Below are 19,534 nucleotides of genomic sequence, written 5' to 3'. Positions count from 1 at the left end.
ACTGTGGTTTTGTGCAGGATTGATTGGTTTAGCGATGGGATGGTAGAGAGTATGTTAAACATTCAATCCCGTGAAGGGAGAGACTCATTAAATGGGTTGGGATTATCTCGGTGGAGTTTTGACTGTCCCTCCTTTCATTTTTGTGGGGCGAGTGGGGAGCTGTATATTGGATTGCATTGTTGCCAGGCCAACCTGCTCTGAAAGTCCTTCTGGGTATGTCTACACTGCAATAAGGCCTGAGCCCATGTAAGTGGATTCTGACTTGGGCTGCAAGGCTATAAAATTGCAAAGTAGATGTTCGGGCTCTGGCTGGAGCCTGCCGGAGCTTGAGCCCAAATGTCTACAATTTTATAGCCCCGCAGCCCGAGCCCTACGAGCCTGAGTCAGCTGATGTGGGCCAGCTGCGTGTGTCTTACTGCAGTGTAGACGTATCCTCGGTGTCTAGTTGCTGCAACTCTTCTGCCCCTTGGGGCTCTTGTGTCATTACTTTATGGATGCCTGGAACAGGTTTCTAGTACTTTTCTGTTTTTTTTCAACACTCTGTGGAAGACTGGCCTTTTCTCCCTATCCGTACCTCTTTGTTTTTCTCTCCCTCTGCCATTACTTAACTCTGGGCTTGTCTGTGCTTAAAACACTGCAGCTGAAGACACTACCCTGATGGAAGGGATTCTCCCATGGGCATAGGTACTCCTCCTTTCTGAGAGGTGGTAGCAAGGTCAACAGGAGAATTCTCCCATCGACTTGAGTGCTATCTACGCCAGGGGTTAGGTTGCTTTAACTGCTTCACTCCAGGGTATTGATTTTTCGCACCCCCTCCCTTAGTGACCGTAGACAGACCTATTTTTCTAGCAGAGACAAAGCCTTGGTTATAAAAGGGTCCCAATATACAGTGTTTTGTAAATAGCACTGAGTTCCCTGCATATGCACAGGGGACTTATGGTATTTATATGGCACATCAAATCCTGGCCCTTCCCATCCTAGTCTCTCTCTCCCTCCCTCCTTGTTAATCCTCAGCATCCAGTGTAGATTTCTCTTGCACTTGTTAGTGCTCTTTGCCTCTAATGCCTTTTCTCGTAATGTATTCCACAAACCCATTTCCCTGCTGTCAGTGGAGATGATTTTCCATCTCCTTCTCCCCTGAACTGACAAAATTCAGGAGCGTGCCCTTATGAAACAGTGTTCCATAATGCTTAAATTGGTTTACTAGTGAATTATATTGGTTTATCCTAATTCAGTAAGTAAGAGAGAAACCATTTGTGAACCGGTTTAAATAACTGGTTTAAGGAAGTTAAACAGCAGCTACTAAACTAGATGCTTTTAAATCAGCAGGTTCAGGTAACTTAAATCCAGGAGTTTTAAAAGAACTGGCCATGGAGCTCTCTGCACTGTTAATGTTGATTCTCAATAAATCTCAGAACACTGGGTAAATTCTAGAGCACTAGAAGAAAGTAAATGTGTCAGTATTTAAACAGTAAACAGGACGATCCAGGTAATTATAGACTTATCAGACTGACATCAATCGTCGGCAAGATAGTGGAATGGCTGATACAGGACTTGATTAATAAAGAATTAAAGGAGGGTAGTATAATTAATGCCAATCATCATGGGTTTATGGACAATAGATCCTGTCAAACTAACTTAATATCTTTTTTTAAAAGAGATTACTAGTTTGTTGATTAAGTATATTACATAAATACTATTACCTTTGACTTCTGTAAGACATTTGACTTGGTACCATGCTGCAGTTTAGTTCAAGGAGAAGTATACAAAATCAACTTGGCATGCATTAAACAGATTAAAAACTGGCTGGCTGATGGGTCTCAAAATGTAATTGTAATTGGGGAATCCTCATTAACCAGGTGTGTTTCTAGTGCGGTCCTGCAGGTATAAATTATTGGCCCTATGCCAGAGGTTCTCCAGCTGTGGTCTGCGAGCTCCATTCATGTGGTCCGCGGATAGTTCCTTCTAAGGTGAGCACCTGGGCGGCTGCACATGAGAGAATGAAGGGCTGCCCACCTAATTAGTCTGCGTGGCTCCACTAATTAGGTGCTTGGACCCTGGAGAAGATACACATGTAAAGTGAGGTGGTGACTTTGGGGAGGATAGGGGGTAGGTGGGAGGGGGTAGGTGGGGGTGCAGGGCTGTAGTGGCCAGAGAAAGAGGTGACTTTCTCCAGCTTCAGCGCTGCGGCTGCCAGGGAGAGAACCCCTTTCTTCCCAGCCCAGCTCGGGGGCTGCGATGGAGGGGAAGAGAGGAAGAGACACCCCCTTTGCCCTGCCCAGCCCAGCCCAGCTCAGTTCAGGGGCTGCCATGGCGGGAGAGAGACTAAAATATGAGTTGTGTGCTTTTATTTGTAGAACAAAAACACATTTATTATTTCGGGTTTTTTTTAGATATAGCACTTTTATCCAAAGTGCTTTACAATAGTTAGCTAGCGATACAAACAACTTTTGGAAAGATCGTTAAGTGGTCCGCCACAACCCTCAGCAATTGTCAAGTGGTCCACGAAAAAAAGTTTGAGAACCTCTGCCCTATGCTATTTAGCATTTTTATCAATGACCTGGAAGAAAACACAAGCATTACTGATGAAGTTTGTAGATGATACAAAAATCAGGGGAATGGTAAACAATGAAGAGGATAGATCACTGCTACAGGACAATCTGGACCGCTTTGTAAACTGGGTGCAAGCAAACAATATGCATTGTAATATGGCTAAATGTATACATCTAGGAACAAAGAATGTTGACCATATAGGATGGGGGACTCTATTCTGCGAAGCAGTAACTATGAAGAGGACTTGGGGGGTCATGCTAATGGAGCAGACTGCGTAGGGAGCTTGTGGAAGCTCTTCACTGAAAGGTTTCGAACGGAGTCTGGATTGCCATGTTCTGGGTGGTTAGATGCAACAAATCCTGCATCTTGGTGTGGGGCGGGGGGTTAGAATAATGACCCTTGCAGTCCCTTCTAACCTTACGGTTCTATGATTCTGTGTTGGATAATCAGTAAAACATGAGTTCTTAGTGCAATGCTGTGGCCAACAGGGCTAATGAGATCCTTGGATGCATAAACAGAGGAGTATCAAGTAGGAGTAGAAAGGATATATTACCTTTGTATCTGGCACTGGTGTGACAGCTGCTGGAATACTGTGTACTGTTCTGGTTTCCACACTTCAAGAAGGATGTTGACAAATTGGAGAACATTCAAAGAAGAACCATAAGAATTAATAAAGTATTAGAAAACATGCCTTATAGGGGTAGGTTCCAGGAGTGCAATCCCTTTAGTTTAACAAAGAGTAGATTAAGGGGGTGATTTATAACAGTTTATAAGTATCAAATTTGTTCCCCAAGTAGGTAATTGAGGGATCTTCAGTCTAGCCAAAGAGGTCGAACACAATCCAATGGCTGGAAGTTGAAGCTAGATAAATTCAGACTAGAAATAAGAAGTACATTTTTGACAGGGTAATTAACCATTGGAACAATTTACTAATGGTTATGCTGGAGTCTCCATTGCTGGAAATTTTTAAATCAAGATTGGATGTTTTTCCAAGATAGGTGCTCTATTTCAAACAGGAAATAATTCAGGGCAAACATAATACCTGTCTTTAAAAAGGGGAACAAAAAAGAAGACCTGGGGAATTATAGACTAGTCAGACTAACTTCAATATATGGAAAGATACTGGAGCAAATTATTAAACAATCAATTTGTAAGCACCTGGAGGATAATAGGGTTATAAGGAATAGACAGATCCATGCTGACAAGAACAAATCATGCCAAACCAATTTTAATTTCTTTCTTTGATAGGATTACTGACCTAATGGGGGGGTGGAAGCTGATGATGTAATATACCTTGGTTTTAGTAAGGCTTTTCACAATTCTTCATGATATTCTCATAAGCAAACTAGAAAAATGTGGTCTATATGAAATTACTATAAGGTGAGTGCACAACTAGTTGAAAGACTGTACTCAAAGAGTAGTTATCAGTGGTTTGGTAGGGTATCACTGTCATTTTGTATCAATGACATTAGGAGGGTATTTGGTATCAATGTCAAATTGGGAGGGTGTATCTAGTGGGGTCCCGCAGGGGTCAGTCATGGATGCAGTACTATTCAATATTTTCATTAAAAACTTGGATAATGGAGGGGAGAGTATGTTTATAAAATTTTCAGAAGACACCAAGCTGGGCGGGGTTGCAGACACTTAGGAGGACAGGTCTAACATTCAAAGTGACCTTGAGAAATTGGAGAATTGGTCTGAAATCAACAAGATGAAATTCAATAGACGCATGCACAGTACCTTTGCTTAGGAAGGACAAATCAAATGCACAGCTACAAAATGGGGAATAAAAGTCTAGGTGGTAGTACAGCTGAAAAGGATCCGGGGATTATAGTGGACCACAACTTTGAATCTGTGTCGTCAGTGTAAAGCAGCTACAAAAGAGGCTTATATGATTCTGTGGCATATAAACAGGAGAGTGGTATGTAAGACACAGGAGGTAATTATCCCGCTCTTCTCAGTACTGGTGAGGCCCCAGCTGGAGTGCTGTGTCCAACTCTGGGCACCACAATTTAGCAAGGATGTGGACAAACTGGAGAGTATCCAGCGTAGAGCAACAAAAATAAAACATTGAAAAAGCTTGATCTGTGAGGAAAGATTAAAAAACTGGGTGTATGTTCAGAGAGAAAACCGGATGTGTGTTCTTGAGAAAAGAAGACTGAGGGGGGACCTGATAACAGTCTTCCAACATGGTAAGGGTTGTTATAAAGAGAATGATAATCAGTTGTTGTCCATGCCCACTGAAGGTAGGAAAAGAAGCAATGGGCTTAATCTGCAGCAAGGGAGAAGAAGTAGGTTGGATATTAGCTACCGTTACAGTTAGAAAGTTTTTCCTAAGATCTGGAATAGGTTTCCAAGGGAGGTCATGGAGTCCCCATCATTGGAAGCTTTTAAAAAGAAGTTGGACAAATGCCTCTCAGGGATGGCCTAGGCTTACTTGGTCCTATCACAGCACAGGGGGCTGGACTTTGTGACCACTCGAGGTCCCTTCTGAACCCTACATTTCTATGGTTCTTTGATGTATGGCCTGTATTATACGGGAAGCCAGACTTGATCACAATGGTCCCTTCTTGCTTTATAATCTATGAATTTATAAAATTGTGTCCACAGAATGGTTTTCACTGGTTGAAATAAATTGATTTCAGAATTGATTTTAGTTGAACCCCTGCAGGTTTTGTATGTAATGACTACAGACCTGAACTGTGAACTGGAATTATAATTCCTCGATGATTTCCTCTGTAACCTTGGGCAAGTCAGTCAACCTTTGTCACAGCTTTCCACATCTGTGAAAGGGAAATAATAATGCCTGCTGCACATAGGTGTTCTGAGGATTAATGAGCATTTGTTTATAAGTATCTTTGAAGATGAAATATCTAATATTAGTGCCAAGTAATATTACTGTGATGTGGAATTTTAAAGTTGCAATTGGATATTTAATCAAGCTTTTATCTTGTCTTTTGTGTTGAGAGGAAGGAATTTCCCCCCCTATTGATTTACTTAAGCCCAGCATAGAAACCATTGAAGCAGAAAATATCTAATTGCAGAGCCCAGCAGGGAGTACAGTTAGGAATGCAGGCCACCCTCCATTTGTAGCTATTTATGTGTCTATGTATCCTTTGTGAATCAGACCATATGGTAACATGGGGCAAATAGCCTCTCTTTATTTCCTAATTTAAATTTTGTGTGGCTGGATATGAGGTGATCCAATTAAAAAGTATGCTGCAATCTGATGATGATAGGGATTCAGATAACTACTTCTTCTGTTGAGCTTTGCAAAGCCTTTCTACTAAATTATTTCCGTATAGATAGACAGCGGAAGCCTTTGTTTCCTTTCGGCTTGTTGCCAGCAGGCTATCCTAAGGCCTATTGATGTTAAAACCACTTGGATTAGAGGTACAGGAAAATAATTTATATTGAAAACAAAACACAAGCTTACTGTGCAGGGTTTCTCAACCAGCCTGCCCTTCCCACATTGCTATATGGGAAGGGTGTCCTGTTCTAGAATAATGACAGGTTTCAGAGTAACAGCCGTGTTAGTCTGTATTCGCAAAAAGAAAAGGAGTACTTGTGGCACCTTAGAGACTAACCAATTTATTTGAGCATAAGCTTTCGTGAGCTACAGCTCACTTCATCGGATGCTTACTGTGGAAAATACAGAAGAAGATGTTTGTTTTTATACACACAAATCATGAAAAAATGGATGTTTATCACTACAAAGGGTTTTCTCTCCCCCCACCCCACTCTCCTGCTGGTAATAGCTTATGTAAAGTGATTTACATAAGCTATTACCAGCAGGAGAGTGGGGTGGGGAGAGAGAAAACCCTTTGTAGTGATAAACATCCATTTTTTCATGATTTGTGTGTATAAAAACAAACATCTTCTGTATTTTCCACAGTAAGCATCCGATGAAGTGAGCTGTAGCTCATGAAAGCTTATGCTCAAATAAATTGGTTAGTCTCTACGGTGCCAAAAGTACTCCTTTTCTTTTTACTTTAGGACTGAGTTCTTTGGCAAAGATTGAAAATTATACAGGTCCACGTGCTGCTACTGGACCGGGTCCGAGAAGGTACTGCCAGGCTGAGAGAACGCGTGATAGGCTGAAAGTTCATTATCTTGTGACCCATAAGGCTAGCAGTGAATACTGTACATCTATTGAAAGCTGGTGTTTTAAACTTTCATGTGATATGAAGTAGTGGTTTCTGTCTCCAGCTGATCATGGGGTAGCAGCCAATCACTAAACTCATGGTTGCAATGAGAGACTGTGGAGTGGAAAGCAAGAAGTTAATCAAATCACTGGTCTTACAGTCCAATAATCTCCAAGTATGGGATGGCTTAGAAACATTTATTTTTTGAGACTAGTCAAAAATAAATCTCTTTAGGATCAGCAGACACCTGCAGATATTGGTCGTGGAGCAGAGATCAGAAATAGATATTTTTTGGTATCTGACTGGGAAAGAAAAAGAGGAGTGCACAATTCTAGAGGAATAGCAGAATGAGGAGTTTGAGTCCAACAAGAACCTAAGCCAATAAGGTTCAGGCAGTAGAAGTATTTAGCTTGAACTTCTTTATACTTTTAAAGTATTAATTATATGGGTTAAACTACAAGGTTGCTGACTGGATAGATTGGTAAAAATGCTTCTAAAATTGAGCTAGGGATAAATTAAAGTAATTGATATTGTGGATATTCACGCTCCCCAGTAAAAACCTCTGTGCTGCCCAGAGAGTTGGCGCTCCTTTTTATTCACTCCAGTCTGAGGACTTTGAGCAGGGCTTCCCTCTATCTTAACACAGGTTGATTCTTTAATGGTGATCACAGCCATTCTATTATGGATATTTTTCCTTTGCTGTTTGGAGAATTCCAAGAATTGATTGTCTGTGTTTTATAACGTCTATACCATCCATACAGCTCATGAGAGCACTTTATAATACCAGAAAGAAAGAAGCAAGGAAGCGCTCTGTGAGTGTGCAGCTGTATGTGTATATAACTTTATATGTCAACGATTTTTCCTTTTAGTGAATACATTTTCCAGCAAACTTTCATTGCTACCACACCGAGGAATTTTCGACATAAATAATGCCAAAAATTATATCTGTAACTGATGATTTAAAAAAAACAGAACTTGTTTGATTTAGTTTTTGCTTTTCTGGAACATAAGAAACTAAAACCTCTGTAAGAAGTTTGTGGCATTGTGCTTTTAAGAAGTTGCTGGGACATAATACACCAAATTCCAACCCAGAATGAATTTTTAGTCATGTTTATAAAAATCCTGATGCTGGAGGTTTATTCTTGAGTAGCTGACTCAGTGGCATTGCACAGGTCCTTTAACTTTATCATCACAGGTTCCAAAAAATCATTGTATCTGGAGGGAGTGATTTAATCAATTAGCATTGTGCCTAGTGAGGTCTTGAAAATACTCTCTTGGCTTTCAAGTGGGCCGAGAAAAGTGGAGCTCTAGAATAGGTTGATCCCTTTGGGGGATAGAATTGAATGTATACCAGTTTAGATTACTTCCTTGTCTCTTATGTCTGTTCACCATGAAAATTTCACACAGGCCATTCTGCTGTCAGAATGCTAATTAAACACAAGTCTTGGCAGGTGAGCTGGCCGCAGCAATTCTGTTTCCCAAGCGCATGGTGTCAATTGCACATTGCTGTCTACAGTTGTTCTGCAGCATGCCCCACCCTAAACAGCCTTCCTCTGGACAACAGCAGGTTATGATGCTTTACTATTCAGTTAAGTTATTGCACTGGGCCGGAAGGGAAGGTACCATGTTATGCTCTGATGTCTTTGAAGCCCAAAAATGCTGTGTGTGTATATTGCAAAGTATTATTAATTTTTATCATATTACTTAAAACTTCAACTAGATTAGCTTTCAGAGCTTTGAAGGCCCTACCAGTTGTCCCATGCTTTAGAAGGGTGGGGATGTAGTGCTTATAAAGAACGTGCTAAAAATAGGAAATGAGATTAAAGGTGTCTAATCCAACAAACCTCTCTTGAGGCTATAGAAAAACTGTCCTCTGATCTTCTTTTCTGCTCCTAAAATGGCTTCATTACCTTCTCTCTTCAAGCCTTTGCTAATCAGTACAAGTTTTGCTGAACTTTTTCTGTTCTCTGGCTTACCTGCTGTGGTGCACTTCCCCCATGAAAATCAATGGAATATTAGAGTACCCCAGTGGAAGTCTGCTTGGATGTATGTGAAATATTCATCAGTCATCTAGGAGACATTTATTTATGCTACTGGTTAACATACTTGCTAGCAGGGAAAGAACAGTCATGTGCCAGGCACATGTCTCCAAAATACCAACAGCAGTGAAGGACTCAGCTGTATACTCTGTCACGCTGTCTGAAGTGGCTCACAACTATGAGTGCCAATCTCAGGTCAGACTGTCAGAAAATGGGGCAGACACTCCAAATTGGCGGTATATTCTATAATTGGATTTCACCAAGCCAGCAATATATGTGCACTCCTGCATCACTACATTAGTCTTCCCACAGAGTCACAAACAGTCCCCTTAGGATCTCCAGCCTACTGTGCCACCCAGACAAACTGGACTTTGTATTGTTAATCGCTACAACATCACATTAGGTTACTCCCAACCCCAAAGGGTCAGTCACTTACCCCAGATCAATGGATTCTCTTGATCTCACACTGAAGACAATGCTGGCAACCAATTTCTCTAATAAACTAACTGAAGATTTATTAGCTAAGGAAAAGAAATAAGTTATTGAGAGGTTAAAGCAGGTAAAATACATTAACAGGTGAGTCAAAGTTTGTAAGTCCAAAATGATAGTGGAGATGTAGTGATCTTCTAGTTTTCCATAAGTCTGTCAGGGTTACCCAAAATAACTTTGGGGATCTCTGTCTTGCATCTGGAGCGCTCCCCTGTGAGTGTTCAGAGATGCAGGGTCATTCCCTTTAAACCAGCATAGATCCTGCTCACAGAAGACCATCTGAACAGCGTCTTCACCTACTTGGGTTTTGGTGAATAGCACCTGCAGATTGTGTCTGAATTTCCATTGTCGAACACAATGACCCATGCTTTGAAGTTAGCAATTTTTAACATTTCAAAGGCTCCAATCTCGTGTGATGGGTAAACGTAAGGTAAACACAGTGTGAGGCCTGAAGAGCCACTATCAGACCTCACACAAAAGAACTAGAAAACTCCAGCAGCTATGAGTGTCTTGGAGAACTTGGATTTGCCCTCTCTGAGGTAAAATCTACGCTCTGGTGTCAGACTGCCACCTTCATGCCATTCAGTTTCTCAGCAGGGTTGGTGACCAAACAAAGCCTGTGGTTTCGCAGCAGTGCACTTCGTGGAGGCCATCTTCCACAAATGGTACAGTAAATGCTATTTTTGGCAAACACTGGCCCAGCAGTGACCATTGCCAAGTGGCAGTGACCTAACAAATGTTCAGTAGCAACCACCCACATTGACTGCCTCAGCTATCTAATCTTATGGAAGGAATTGCTTCATTATTTGCAATTCACATATCACTTCTTCCTCCACCACCCCAACCTCTCTTTTTAGTCTGCACAGGCCTGCTGTGATGGTTGCCAGCAAAGGTGGAGAAGTGGGAACAAATTGGGGCGGAAATCCCTGCTTCTGCTTCATTTATTTTTTCTCTTTTGAAACCAGACTCCAGTAGTGATGTTCAGCAGCATGGGTTGTGAATCAGACCTGCAATGACCTCCAGGGTAGTTGGCAGTCCTTCACAATGTATAAAATAGCATCCTTTAAAAATGTGTATATTAACATAGGCGTGACCCTTTTTACATTCTGATTCCCGAAGAGAAGGGTTAGTGTTAGAAAACGTTCAATGACTATCCAGATTCAGAATTAGTTGGGATGGGGTGTTTTGTGTGTAGTAGTTAGAGAACTCCTGGATTATATGTTCCTGTCTCTCCCACTGGCTAGTTGTGACCTTGGGCTATGCACTTAATCTTTTTGGCCCAGATCCACAAAGGTATTTAGGCTCCTAACTTCCATTGATTTCTTTTATCTATCTATAAATTCATCTAATATTTGCCTCCTATTGATGGCATGAGATTTAATATTTATAAAGCACTTTAGATACTTTCCTGAAAGACACTCTCCAGATGGACATACTGTTCTTATGCAATGATTTCCTAAAGGAAGCTATAGGTAACTGTTGCCCAAGTGCATACTATCTGGTTGGTTCTCAGATTTACTCTTATTTCCTGCACCTCTCATAAATGTCAGATATCTTGAGTGTTGTTCATAACTCATGACTTCCATTTAAAAACACAGCCTGCAATTCAATCAGCTAAACAGTTCTAGCTGACAGTCACTAAACTAGTTGAGTGACTAAAACTGTCCTTTAATGTAATCTTACACATTTTATCACTCTCTTTATTAAAAAAAAATCCTACCCTGCTCCATAGGATTTTTCTTTTTTCATTCAAATGCAAACATCTTTTTAAATCTCAGATGGGATCCATTTAATTATCAGGGCACATTTCTGGCTCTTCTACATAGCCACTCGGTGAGAAACTGAGCAGCTTCTGCATTAAAGTTATAGCCCTTCCCTATCAAAAGGCAGTGATGGAGGCTGTAAACAAAATGATATGTCCAATAAAAAGCAATGGCTTCAATGTCTTGTTCTGCAACACCCAGTTGGAGATGCGAGTCTGATGTGTCCATACCAATAAAAAGCAGCTGTGTGTGTTGCTTTCAGAGTTGCTGGGGTGGGGGAACAAGAAATGTAAGTCTCCTTCCCTCCCTCTAACTTAGTCATCTTTGCTCAAAAGAAGGAGAGAGAAAGGAGGTGCATCTTCCCCCCAGTATTGAAAGGTTCAACTGCCTCGTGGGTACCATGAACCAGAAATGCCTGCCTGGCCTTCTTGACTATCAAAAGGCCCAGCTCTGCCCTACCCCGCTGGCAAACCTTTCTGCTTCTCCTTGACATCTCTGCAAAGCAGCTACATCCTTTCCTATTAATGAAGCTGTGGCATGTTGAAAATTTGGGAACGATGTAAAATGGATTCATTTTCATATTAAAATAAATAACACCTTGGATAGTGTACTGATTGGACAGGTCATGGTAGAGGGCAGTGAGTGGGGGCGGCTTTAGGGAATCCCAGATATATAACTTGAGGGACCTGCTGCATAGTTTAATAAACTGTCCAGTACAGATGACCCTGGGTATTGTCATCTGAATGCATTGTTGTTTGAAATAGCACCTCTGAGTTTGGGCAGGTAATGACACCTCCACCCCAAACCCAGATCTGCCTTCTAAATAGCTAAAATGCTCAAATACAATGGTGAATGGGCATAGCAAAAAGAAATGGTTACCCATCTTCTTGTTGTGTTCTCATACTGCTTCCGGCTACATCCGTACACGTGTGATTGCCTGATCATTGCTGTCCACCAAGTCACTGGAAGACATTTGTGTTCAGGCAGCTGGCATTCCAGGACCTGCTTTCTATTTGGAAGCTCTCTGCTGCAGTCACAGAGGGGGCCAGTGATGTAGTTCCACTTGATCATTGCATCTCTAGACCAGCCAACTCCAATGCAGAGTCGATTAAGGTGACACCATGTAGCCCTGGGCTGATCTGCACTGAGTGGTAGGGGCTCAACTGGTGGGAGCTGGAGCGCACATGCTACAGGGTTGTTCTCCACTCAGTTGCCATAAATGAACCCTTGTGTGTGTCAGTGACAATGTTAGGGGTTTAATGGTGGCAAGAAAACTTTGTCATGACTTCGGTCGACTCGGCATCAGTGTTGCATCATATAGCAGATGTTGTGGATCTGTGCATTGCCTTGTGTGCTTGCCTCTACTAGCAACATCCTGGCATATATCAGGAGGAGCAATGCCCGGGAGGTTACCTGTGTTCCTTCAGTACTTTGGTGCATTCCAAGTTCCTGTTGCGTTGGCGCCTTCTCAGATTTTGTGCAAATACCCAACATGCATTGACCTCTAGTTGGATATCAAATTCCCCCGTCAACCCTAACCTTGGTACCCAATAATGCCGGAAGCTCACGCTGGTAGAGTTCCTCATAAGGCCAGTTTTGTTAGATTTTTTTTTTTTTTTAACGTGGCGTGTTTTGGGTAGAATAGTTTGTTCTTTTACGTAAAGAACTGTTAGTCCACTTTGTAGCACCAGACTGTGCTAGCTACAGCTCTGTGTGAACGCATTTCTCCAGCCAGTGTAGACTGGGCTATAGGCATAGGCCCTGTTCAATATGATTGGTTTGCAAGCATATTTATGGTGACCTTTATAAAATTTGCAATGGAACACAGGCAGCAGAAACAGCAGCTAGAGGAGACTGGTATGATTACACAAAGGTGAAACTAGAAATGGTGAGTGACGTGAAACATTTAAAAATCAGTCGTGGCACAGTGAGAGTCCAGGTAATGACTCAAACTAGGTTACAAAAATAACCCCATCTATCTGCAGGACTGAGCTGGACATGGAATCTAGCATATGCCTATACAGCACTAAGCAGTGGGTCTATACTGTATTCTTGTGTATTGGTAGATCCCGAGTCTGTGTTATACCAGTATAAAATTAAACTCAGCGGAGCTGCGGGTGTAAATCCAGAATGTGACTGAGATCAGGATCTGGCCAAGTTCAGCTGCAATCACTGTGCTATCTATGGACAAAGATATAGATAAAATGAAGATCTGATTACTAAATTTTCCTCCAACTGTCTTTTTACAGCTATGCCCGAGAGCTCAGCATATAGAATGCAGTCAAAGTTGACCCAAATTTCCTTCTTTTAACTTGAATTAAATAGCAAACCCTTTCCCTCTTGTACTTGTTTCTAGAGATGATCATGTCTTTGCTGCTAAGATGTTTCTTTTTATGGATGTGTAATATTTCAGATCAGTTACATATAAACAGTCACTTAAGTTGGTCCTTTGTATTTCTTAAAAACCAGAGTATGCTTTGATGTGGAAGGCTTATGCTGGCATTTACCAGAGTGTTACCCGGGCTTGCCTGGAGATTTAGCAATAAGAATAGTAGGAGAGTGGGAGAAACCACAGGAGGAGATTAAAGATCAGCGGAGAGTTTTCATTGGCTCTTTTAAGATGGAGAATCTGTAATTAAGGATTTAGATGGTTCACAAATAGCTCAGCTTACTGCCTGCTCACTCACATTATCAGTTTGCTGCTGTTACAAAGAGCTGGATTTTATACTTCAACTGAAAGGGCATAAAAGTAAAAGGTAAGGCATGCAATTGGGGAATGCTGCGAATATGCCAGTGCTATTGAAGTAACCACGATTATCTCTGTCTCCTTTCCGGATCAGTTTTGAATAGAGTGCAGTTCCTGTAACAAATGTTGTTTGCTTTAAATTTCCCTTTCCTGTTAGTGGCTGTTAACGGATAGGAAAAGAAATGCGAGCAGAGAAAAGAAAATGTAAAAGAGGAGACAGCAAGAATAAAAAGTATCCAAGCACTCCCGACTGGCATATACAAGTAGGAGACTAAAGAGTTCTATGTTTCAGGCAGCCTAAGGAATTCTTGTTAGCAGTCAGATACTGTGGTGAAGAGTGAATTATTAACGCCTAGATAAGCGGCAAAGAGCCACATTGACATTTGAGTGTCAGGGCGTGTTGGGGTTGACTTAATTATGCCCACGGGAGAGCTTTCTTCCTTCGGCATAGAGCGGCTACTTGGGAGACCTTACTGCTCCACAGCTGCAATGGTACAACTGTGCCATTGTAAGGTCTATAGTGTAGATGTGGCCTTAGTTGTTATTCAGCTTTTGGAGGGCTGGAGAAAAAGCTGCCTTATATATCTGGTGCTTTCCTAGAACAAAACAGTAATAATAATTTGCACTTGCAGAGCCTCTTTGTTGTTAAAAGCATTTTAGTTAAGCCACGTCATGACCCTATCACTTAGCGGTTTTCCTTATTTTATGGATGGGAAAAGTGGACACTGAGGCAGAGAGAGACTGAGTGACTTGTGCACGTTCACACAGCGAGTTAGCAACAGAGCTGGGAATAAAATGTGGGACTTCTTATTCCTCATCCTCTGCTCCAACCATTAAGAACCTGTTGCCTCTTCAGTAGCTAGTGGATGGGAATGCATTTCCTCCACTTTGGAATCTAGCATGACTTTTGACATTCAGCGGGTACTCCACCAAAGACTGAGGGCTGGAAGGAAACACAATGTAGGTTGAAATTCTAACTGTGAGGTTTATTAAACCATGGATGTGTATCCCAAGGGAAGTGGTAAAAACTAGATAGGATAAAGCACTAATAAATATGCTGTAGGAACCAATTCCTGGGGAATAAATTAAATAATAATCTAATGTCTCTTCGTTTTCCAGTTGCTATGTTTTTAATAAGAGTAAAATGGTACAGTCCCTATTTGAATAGTGCTTTTAATTAACTTCTAATTTAAATTTAACTTTTTTAATTAAAATTAATTTTTAATTAAATCCACCTGCTGTTCTACCTGCCCTGAGTCTGAGTTGTCACGTGAGGTAAGCCTACAGTGCATATGTGACTGGAACTAATTCTGTAAGTGTCTAATTGTTTGTGTCTTTCCGAGTTTGAGATGAGACCTACTGAATCTTCTAGTCCAGCAATGGTTACTTTTGCAGGATTGTTCCTTTGGGGGTGCTCTGCATGCCAATACAGGATGCAATTCATCTGCACCTGTTTGAGCATTGGATAATTATTAACTCACCTCACACCCCAGGAAATTATGCAAGTGAACATTCCCTCTTTCCTTACCCCCTTCCCTACCAGGTAAGCAAACAGTCGCAGGTAGGTTGTGTCTGGCCCAAGGTCGTGCAGTGAGGCAGTTTCACAATGGGATTGAGTAGGGGAGCTGCCTACCTTCCAGTTTAGGGTCCGAGCTAGGCTCGCCCGTGGAGGGACGAAGGGCACGGAGACTGGGAATTCAGTATTGTGAAGGAATTCTCGCTCCCTGCCAATTGTGATAAAAGGCTGGTTTTGTGTGTGTGTGTGTCCTAACAGCCCATCTATCACTGACCACCAACAGAAAGGCTTTATTTACTTTAAAATATATATTTATTATTCAGTTCTGTCATCTGTCTGAAACAGCCCTCTTCCCTCTACTCTGCATGAGAGTAAGATCCTTGCTGAGAGTCACCTGCAGATGCTGAGCCAAAAGAGGCCGGGTCTGCAGAGAGAGGGCATTCAGAGATCAGAATGTACATTGGGATGTTATTTAGGGGAAGGCTGGGAGGCGGGGAGGGAAAGAGTAGTGGGAGTGAGAGTCTTACCTTTTAGTTGAGGAAAGACTTCATTGTGGTTTGAACCTGTAACCTTCAGTACAGGAACTTCTACTGTTGGAGCTCAAGCTTGAGTAATTCTGCTACTTTGTAGCTGTAGTAGACCCTTATCCACTTGTGTGGCTCAACCACTAGAGGGAGACAAAGACCCACTCTCTCCAAGGTTGGGGTATGTTTGCACCCTCATAACAGGGTCCAAAATGTTACAACATAATAATGTACTTTTCTTGTAAACTTTCATGTAAACTCAATACTGATGAAAGTGCAGTGGTTGATAGCCATGGGGATGGAAGTCCTCACCTAGCCATGGAACGGTGGCTTCCATCACCACAGTGCCTCTGGTATGACCTGGAGGGGCCAACTCTAGCAATGAGGTGGTGGTGGACACACTGACCCATTCCATCCTCTGCTGAGTTTGTCAACTATTTATGGTGGAGGGGGGTTAGGTGGACTCTTGTCCAAAGCAGACTGGACAGACCACCAAACAGCTGTCAGAGGGTAATGGTTTTCAGTCACTACCAGCCTGGCCAGGATTTGGTAAAGGTGAAGGGCTCTGCAATGTGTTACCAGTCTCCTAAGACAGGCCTGTCTCCCGGGGTTTTTCCTCTTTGAAATAAGCGCTTCAGCTTGTTCACGATGAAAGTTCTGTGGCAACATCCACAGTGCCTGGGTCAGTTGCTCTTCTTTTACATCTCCGGCCTGGTAATTCAAGCTTTTATGGCTGAGTTGGATTCTCTTCCCCCATCCCTCCCAAGCTGCATCATACTTAGGTTTCTTATCAGTGGGTCACTTAGAACAGAAAGGGTTATTCCACTGGCATCAGTGAAAATGAAAAAAAATGAGCAGATTTTACTTCCTTGAGACCTTGCAGTGCAGATGTTTTTGCTCACCTTTATTAAACGCATGTGGTAAATGAACATCCCATTGTGTATGTACAAGGTGTTATACTGGGATAACAGATGACATTTATATAGACCGCAAGTACACTGGGGGAAAATAACATGGTATTGAGTATAAAAGGGTCCCCTGACAACTTACAAACCAAATACCCATGTAAACATGTTTCTTTATAATGTCCCGCAAACTTGCTACTAGTCCCTTTTCTGTTTAGAGAAAAGTCCATCCCTTGGGACTAAATGGCTCAGGGGCCGGGTAATGGGAAAAAGGGAACCTTATGCTCTCAGGATGAAGCCTGCCCAGCTTAGTAGCCACTAGCATCCGTCTGACTGCTGCTCATTGGGACTATATAAAGTAACAGGTTTCAGAGTAACAGCTGTGTTAGTCTGTATTCGCAAAAAGAAAAGGAGTACTTGTGGCACCTTAGAGACTAACCAATTTATTTGAGCATATGCTTTCGTGAGCTACAGCTCACTTCATCGGATGCATACTGTATTTTCCACAGTATATATCCGATGAAGTGAGCTGTAGCTCACGAAAGCTTATGCTCAAATAAATTGGTTAGTCTCTAAGGTGCCACAAGTACTCCTTTTCTTTATATAAAGTGAGTTTGATTTCGGTTCAGTTCCTTGAGTGCACTTGCCGACATCACAATGAACTCGCCCTATACTTGGCACTAGCTGTCCCTCTTGTTAGCAGGCTCAGTAGAGAGGCCATAACTGACTGGATCCTGGTGACTGAGCTCACTTTGGCCTAGGGATGTTCCCTCCAGGTCAGGGTTGAGGCACAGTAGGAGGAAATCTTGTCTTGTTGCTGCTCGTCTTGTGTTTGCTCTCTGGATAGAGGATGTTGCTCTCTAGGACTGTCAGTCCAGCGCTTTTCACCACCAGCACTAAACTAGTTACTTCAGCCATACATTGTTGGTATGTATACTTATCCGATTTCATATTTCATCTCAGTTCCACTGCTACTGTTTCTTCTGCTACCCCTTTTCCTCCCCTAGGCGGTGCCATTTGTTTGCTGATGATTGCTTAGTTGGCTGCAGTCGCTTGTAAGTGAAGGCAATGAACAGAAACCTTTCTCTCTGCATGAGGCATCTGCGGGAATCTAAAGCTGGCATTTCTTATGATTGTGTGTTTCTAACCAAGAGATGCGTTTGTTTTTTTCCCCCTCTGCAGCCATGACAGGACCAAGACCAGTAGTTCTCAGTGGCCCATCGGGTGCAGGAAAGAGCACTTTGTTAAAAATGCTGCTTAAAGACTACGGCAATGTCTTCGGCTTCAGTGTCTCTCGTGAGTATTTGTGCCGGGTGGGGCAGGGAAAGCGAAACCGAAGCTGCTTAACAGCTAAGGGCCTGACTTTGTAGCTGCTACAGGACTTCAGTGGCAGTTTGCACATAGTTAGCCCCCAAATCATAAAAATTGCATGTTAGATCCATTAACCCAAGCCACAACAGCGATCTTAACTTATGTGCTAGTAAGTATGTTTACATAACTTGGGCCACGTTTTACTACTGGTGTAAATGGACATGACTCCAGTAACTTCATTAGAATTGCACCTTTTAAGGGATTGGTATCTTCATGCTGCCCCTAACACAGCATGCAATGGATGTTGTTCAGAGTCATCCCTTCCTGGGGTTTGTCTTTAGTCTTAAAGTCACAAAGCCCTAAAGCAGAACTGTACTTACAAACATACGACTTGTGTCCTGTAAACACCCCAAGAGAATTGATTAGGATTCCTCTGTGCAAGACCCCATCTGCTTTAACCTTCCTGTGGGTGGATTTAATGAGACTTACGTGGTCTGGCTGTTAGGGTGAGTCAGCAGAATAGTTAGTTCTGCTCTTCTATTCAGATTCTTATATCCTGACACCGAGTTACCGACCCGCTTGTGCCAGTGATCGTTTTGGCTCATTGATTTATTTTCCTGCTTAGAATTGTAAGCTACACAACAGTCTTTGTTTTCTCTATATGAGAAGTGTGTGGTGGATGCCTTTAGTATGTAAATAGCCCTATTATATGGCTAATTTACTGTCCCTCCCATCTACCTCCAAAATGTGGAGAACTGTGAATGTTGACTTTATCATATATACTTTTCTAGTGCCCAGATACTAAGGTGACTGGCACTCACCTAAGATAAGGAGTTAGATAATAAATGAATACCCCACGGCTGGATCATTGCTACTGGACTCTGAGTAGATGACCTGTGATATAATCTGTGCTTTGTCTTTATTGATGTAACAAGAAGATGATGTTTATTTGCTTGTTTCCAGTAGCATTCTCCGAGTGGTAGGTGTTATACAGACATACGGGAAGGCAGTCTTTGCCCCAAAGTGTTTACAGTCTCTAAAAGATATGTATTACTTGAAGTTGTGATATTCAATTTCAAATGAAAAATGTTTAAATGGAACAGGATAAATGTAACCCTCCCATTTACAGGCATTAAAATGTATTTGATTGATAAAGCCTCTATCACTGGATATGCTATCCAGGAACTTGTGCAAGATTTAAAAGTTAACCCAAATCTCTGACCCTTTGGTCCAAAGAAAATGAATCCAAAAAAGAAAAGGGAGGAGTTGATTGGAAAGAGGGGAAAGCCAAATGCCTAACTATGTGCTGGTAGTTACAAGAAGGCCTTGTGCTGAGCCTTGAAAATGCCACGGAGGAGTTCCAGAGGACATCCTCAGAGGCAGAGGAGTTCCACAGACAAGGTCCTCATGAACACCCTGTCTTGGCCCAGTTTATATGGAACCTCAGGATCGAGACTAAGGATAATCCAAATGATCTTCCTTGCCTGAAAAGTCATGTTTTAGGTCTAGATTGAGGGCCTTCTATATTAGCAACCAGACATAG

At 42.0% G+C, this 19,534-nt stretch overlaps 1 protein-coding gene across 3 annotated transcripts in view; it reads left to right on the top strand.

Annotated features, from left to right (window-relative positions):
* GUK1 (guanylate kinase 1) overlaps positions 1-19,534 on the top strand; it is a 50,559-nt gene that overhangs the window by 9,670 nt on the left and 21,355 nt on the right. For 2 of the 3 annotated variants that reach the window (XR_007354867.2, XM_048837390.2), the window contains exon 2: positions 17,863-17,976. Coding sequence is in view for 2 of the 3 variants with exons in the window: in XM_048837390.2 (XP_048693347.2) it covers positions 17,863-17,976 (114 nt within the window). In the remaining variant the exon portion in view is untranslated. Of the gene's footprint in view, positions 1-13,721; positions 13,746-17,862; positions 17,977-19,534 lie in introns of those variants that run through there. The other variant, XM_075126063.1, reaches the window with a different exon arrangement.

The sequence above is a fragment of the Caretta caretta genome, chromosome 2, assembly GCF_965140235.1.
Source record: "Caretta caretta isolate rCarCar2 chromosome 2, rCarCar1.hap1, whole genome shotgun sequence".
Taxonomy (NCBI): domain Eukaryota; kingdom Metazoa; phylum Chordata; order Testudines; family Cheloniidae; genus Caretta; species Caretta caretta.
The sequence above is the reverse complement of the archived record's forward strand: the minus strand, read 5'-3'. Positions and strand labels throughout refer to the sequence as shown.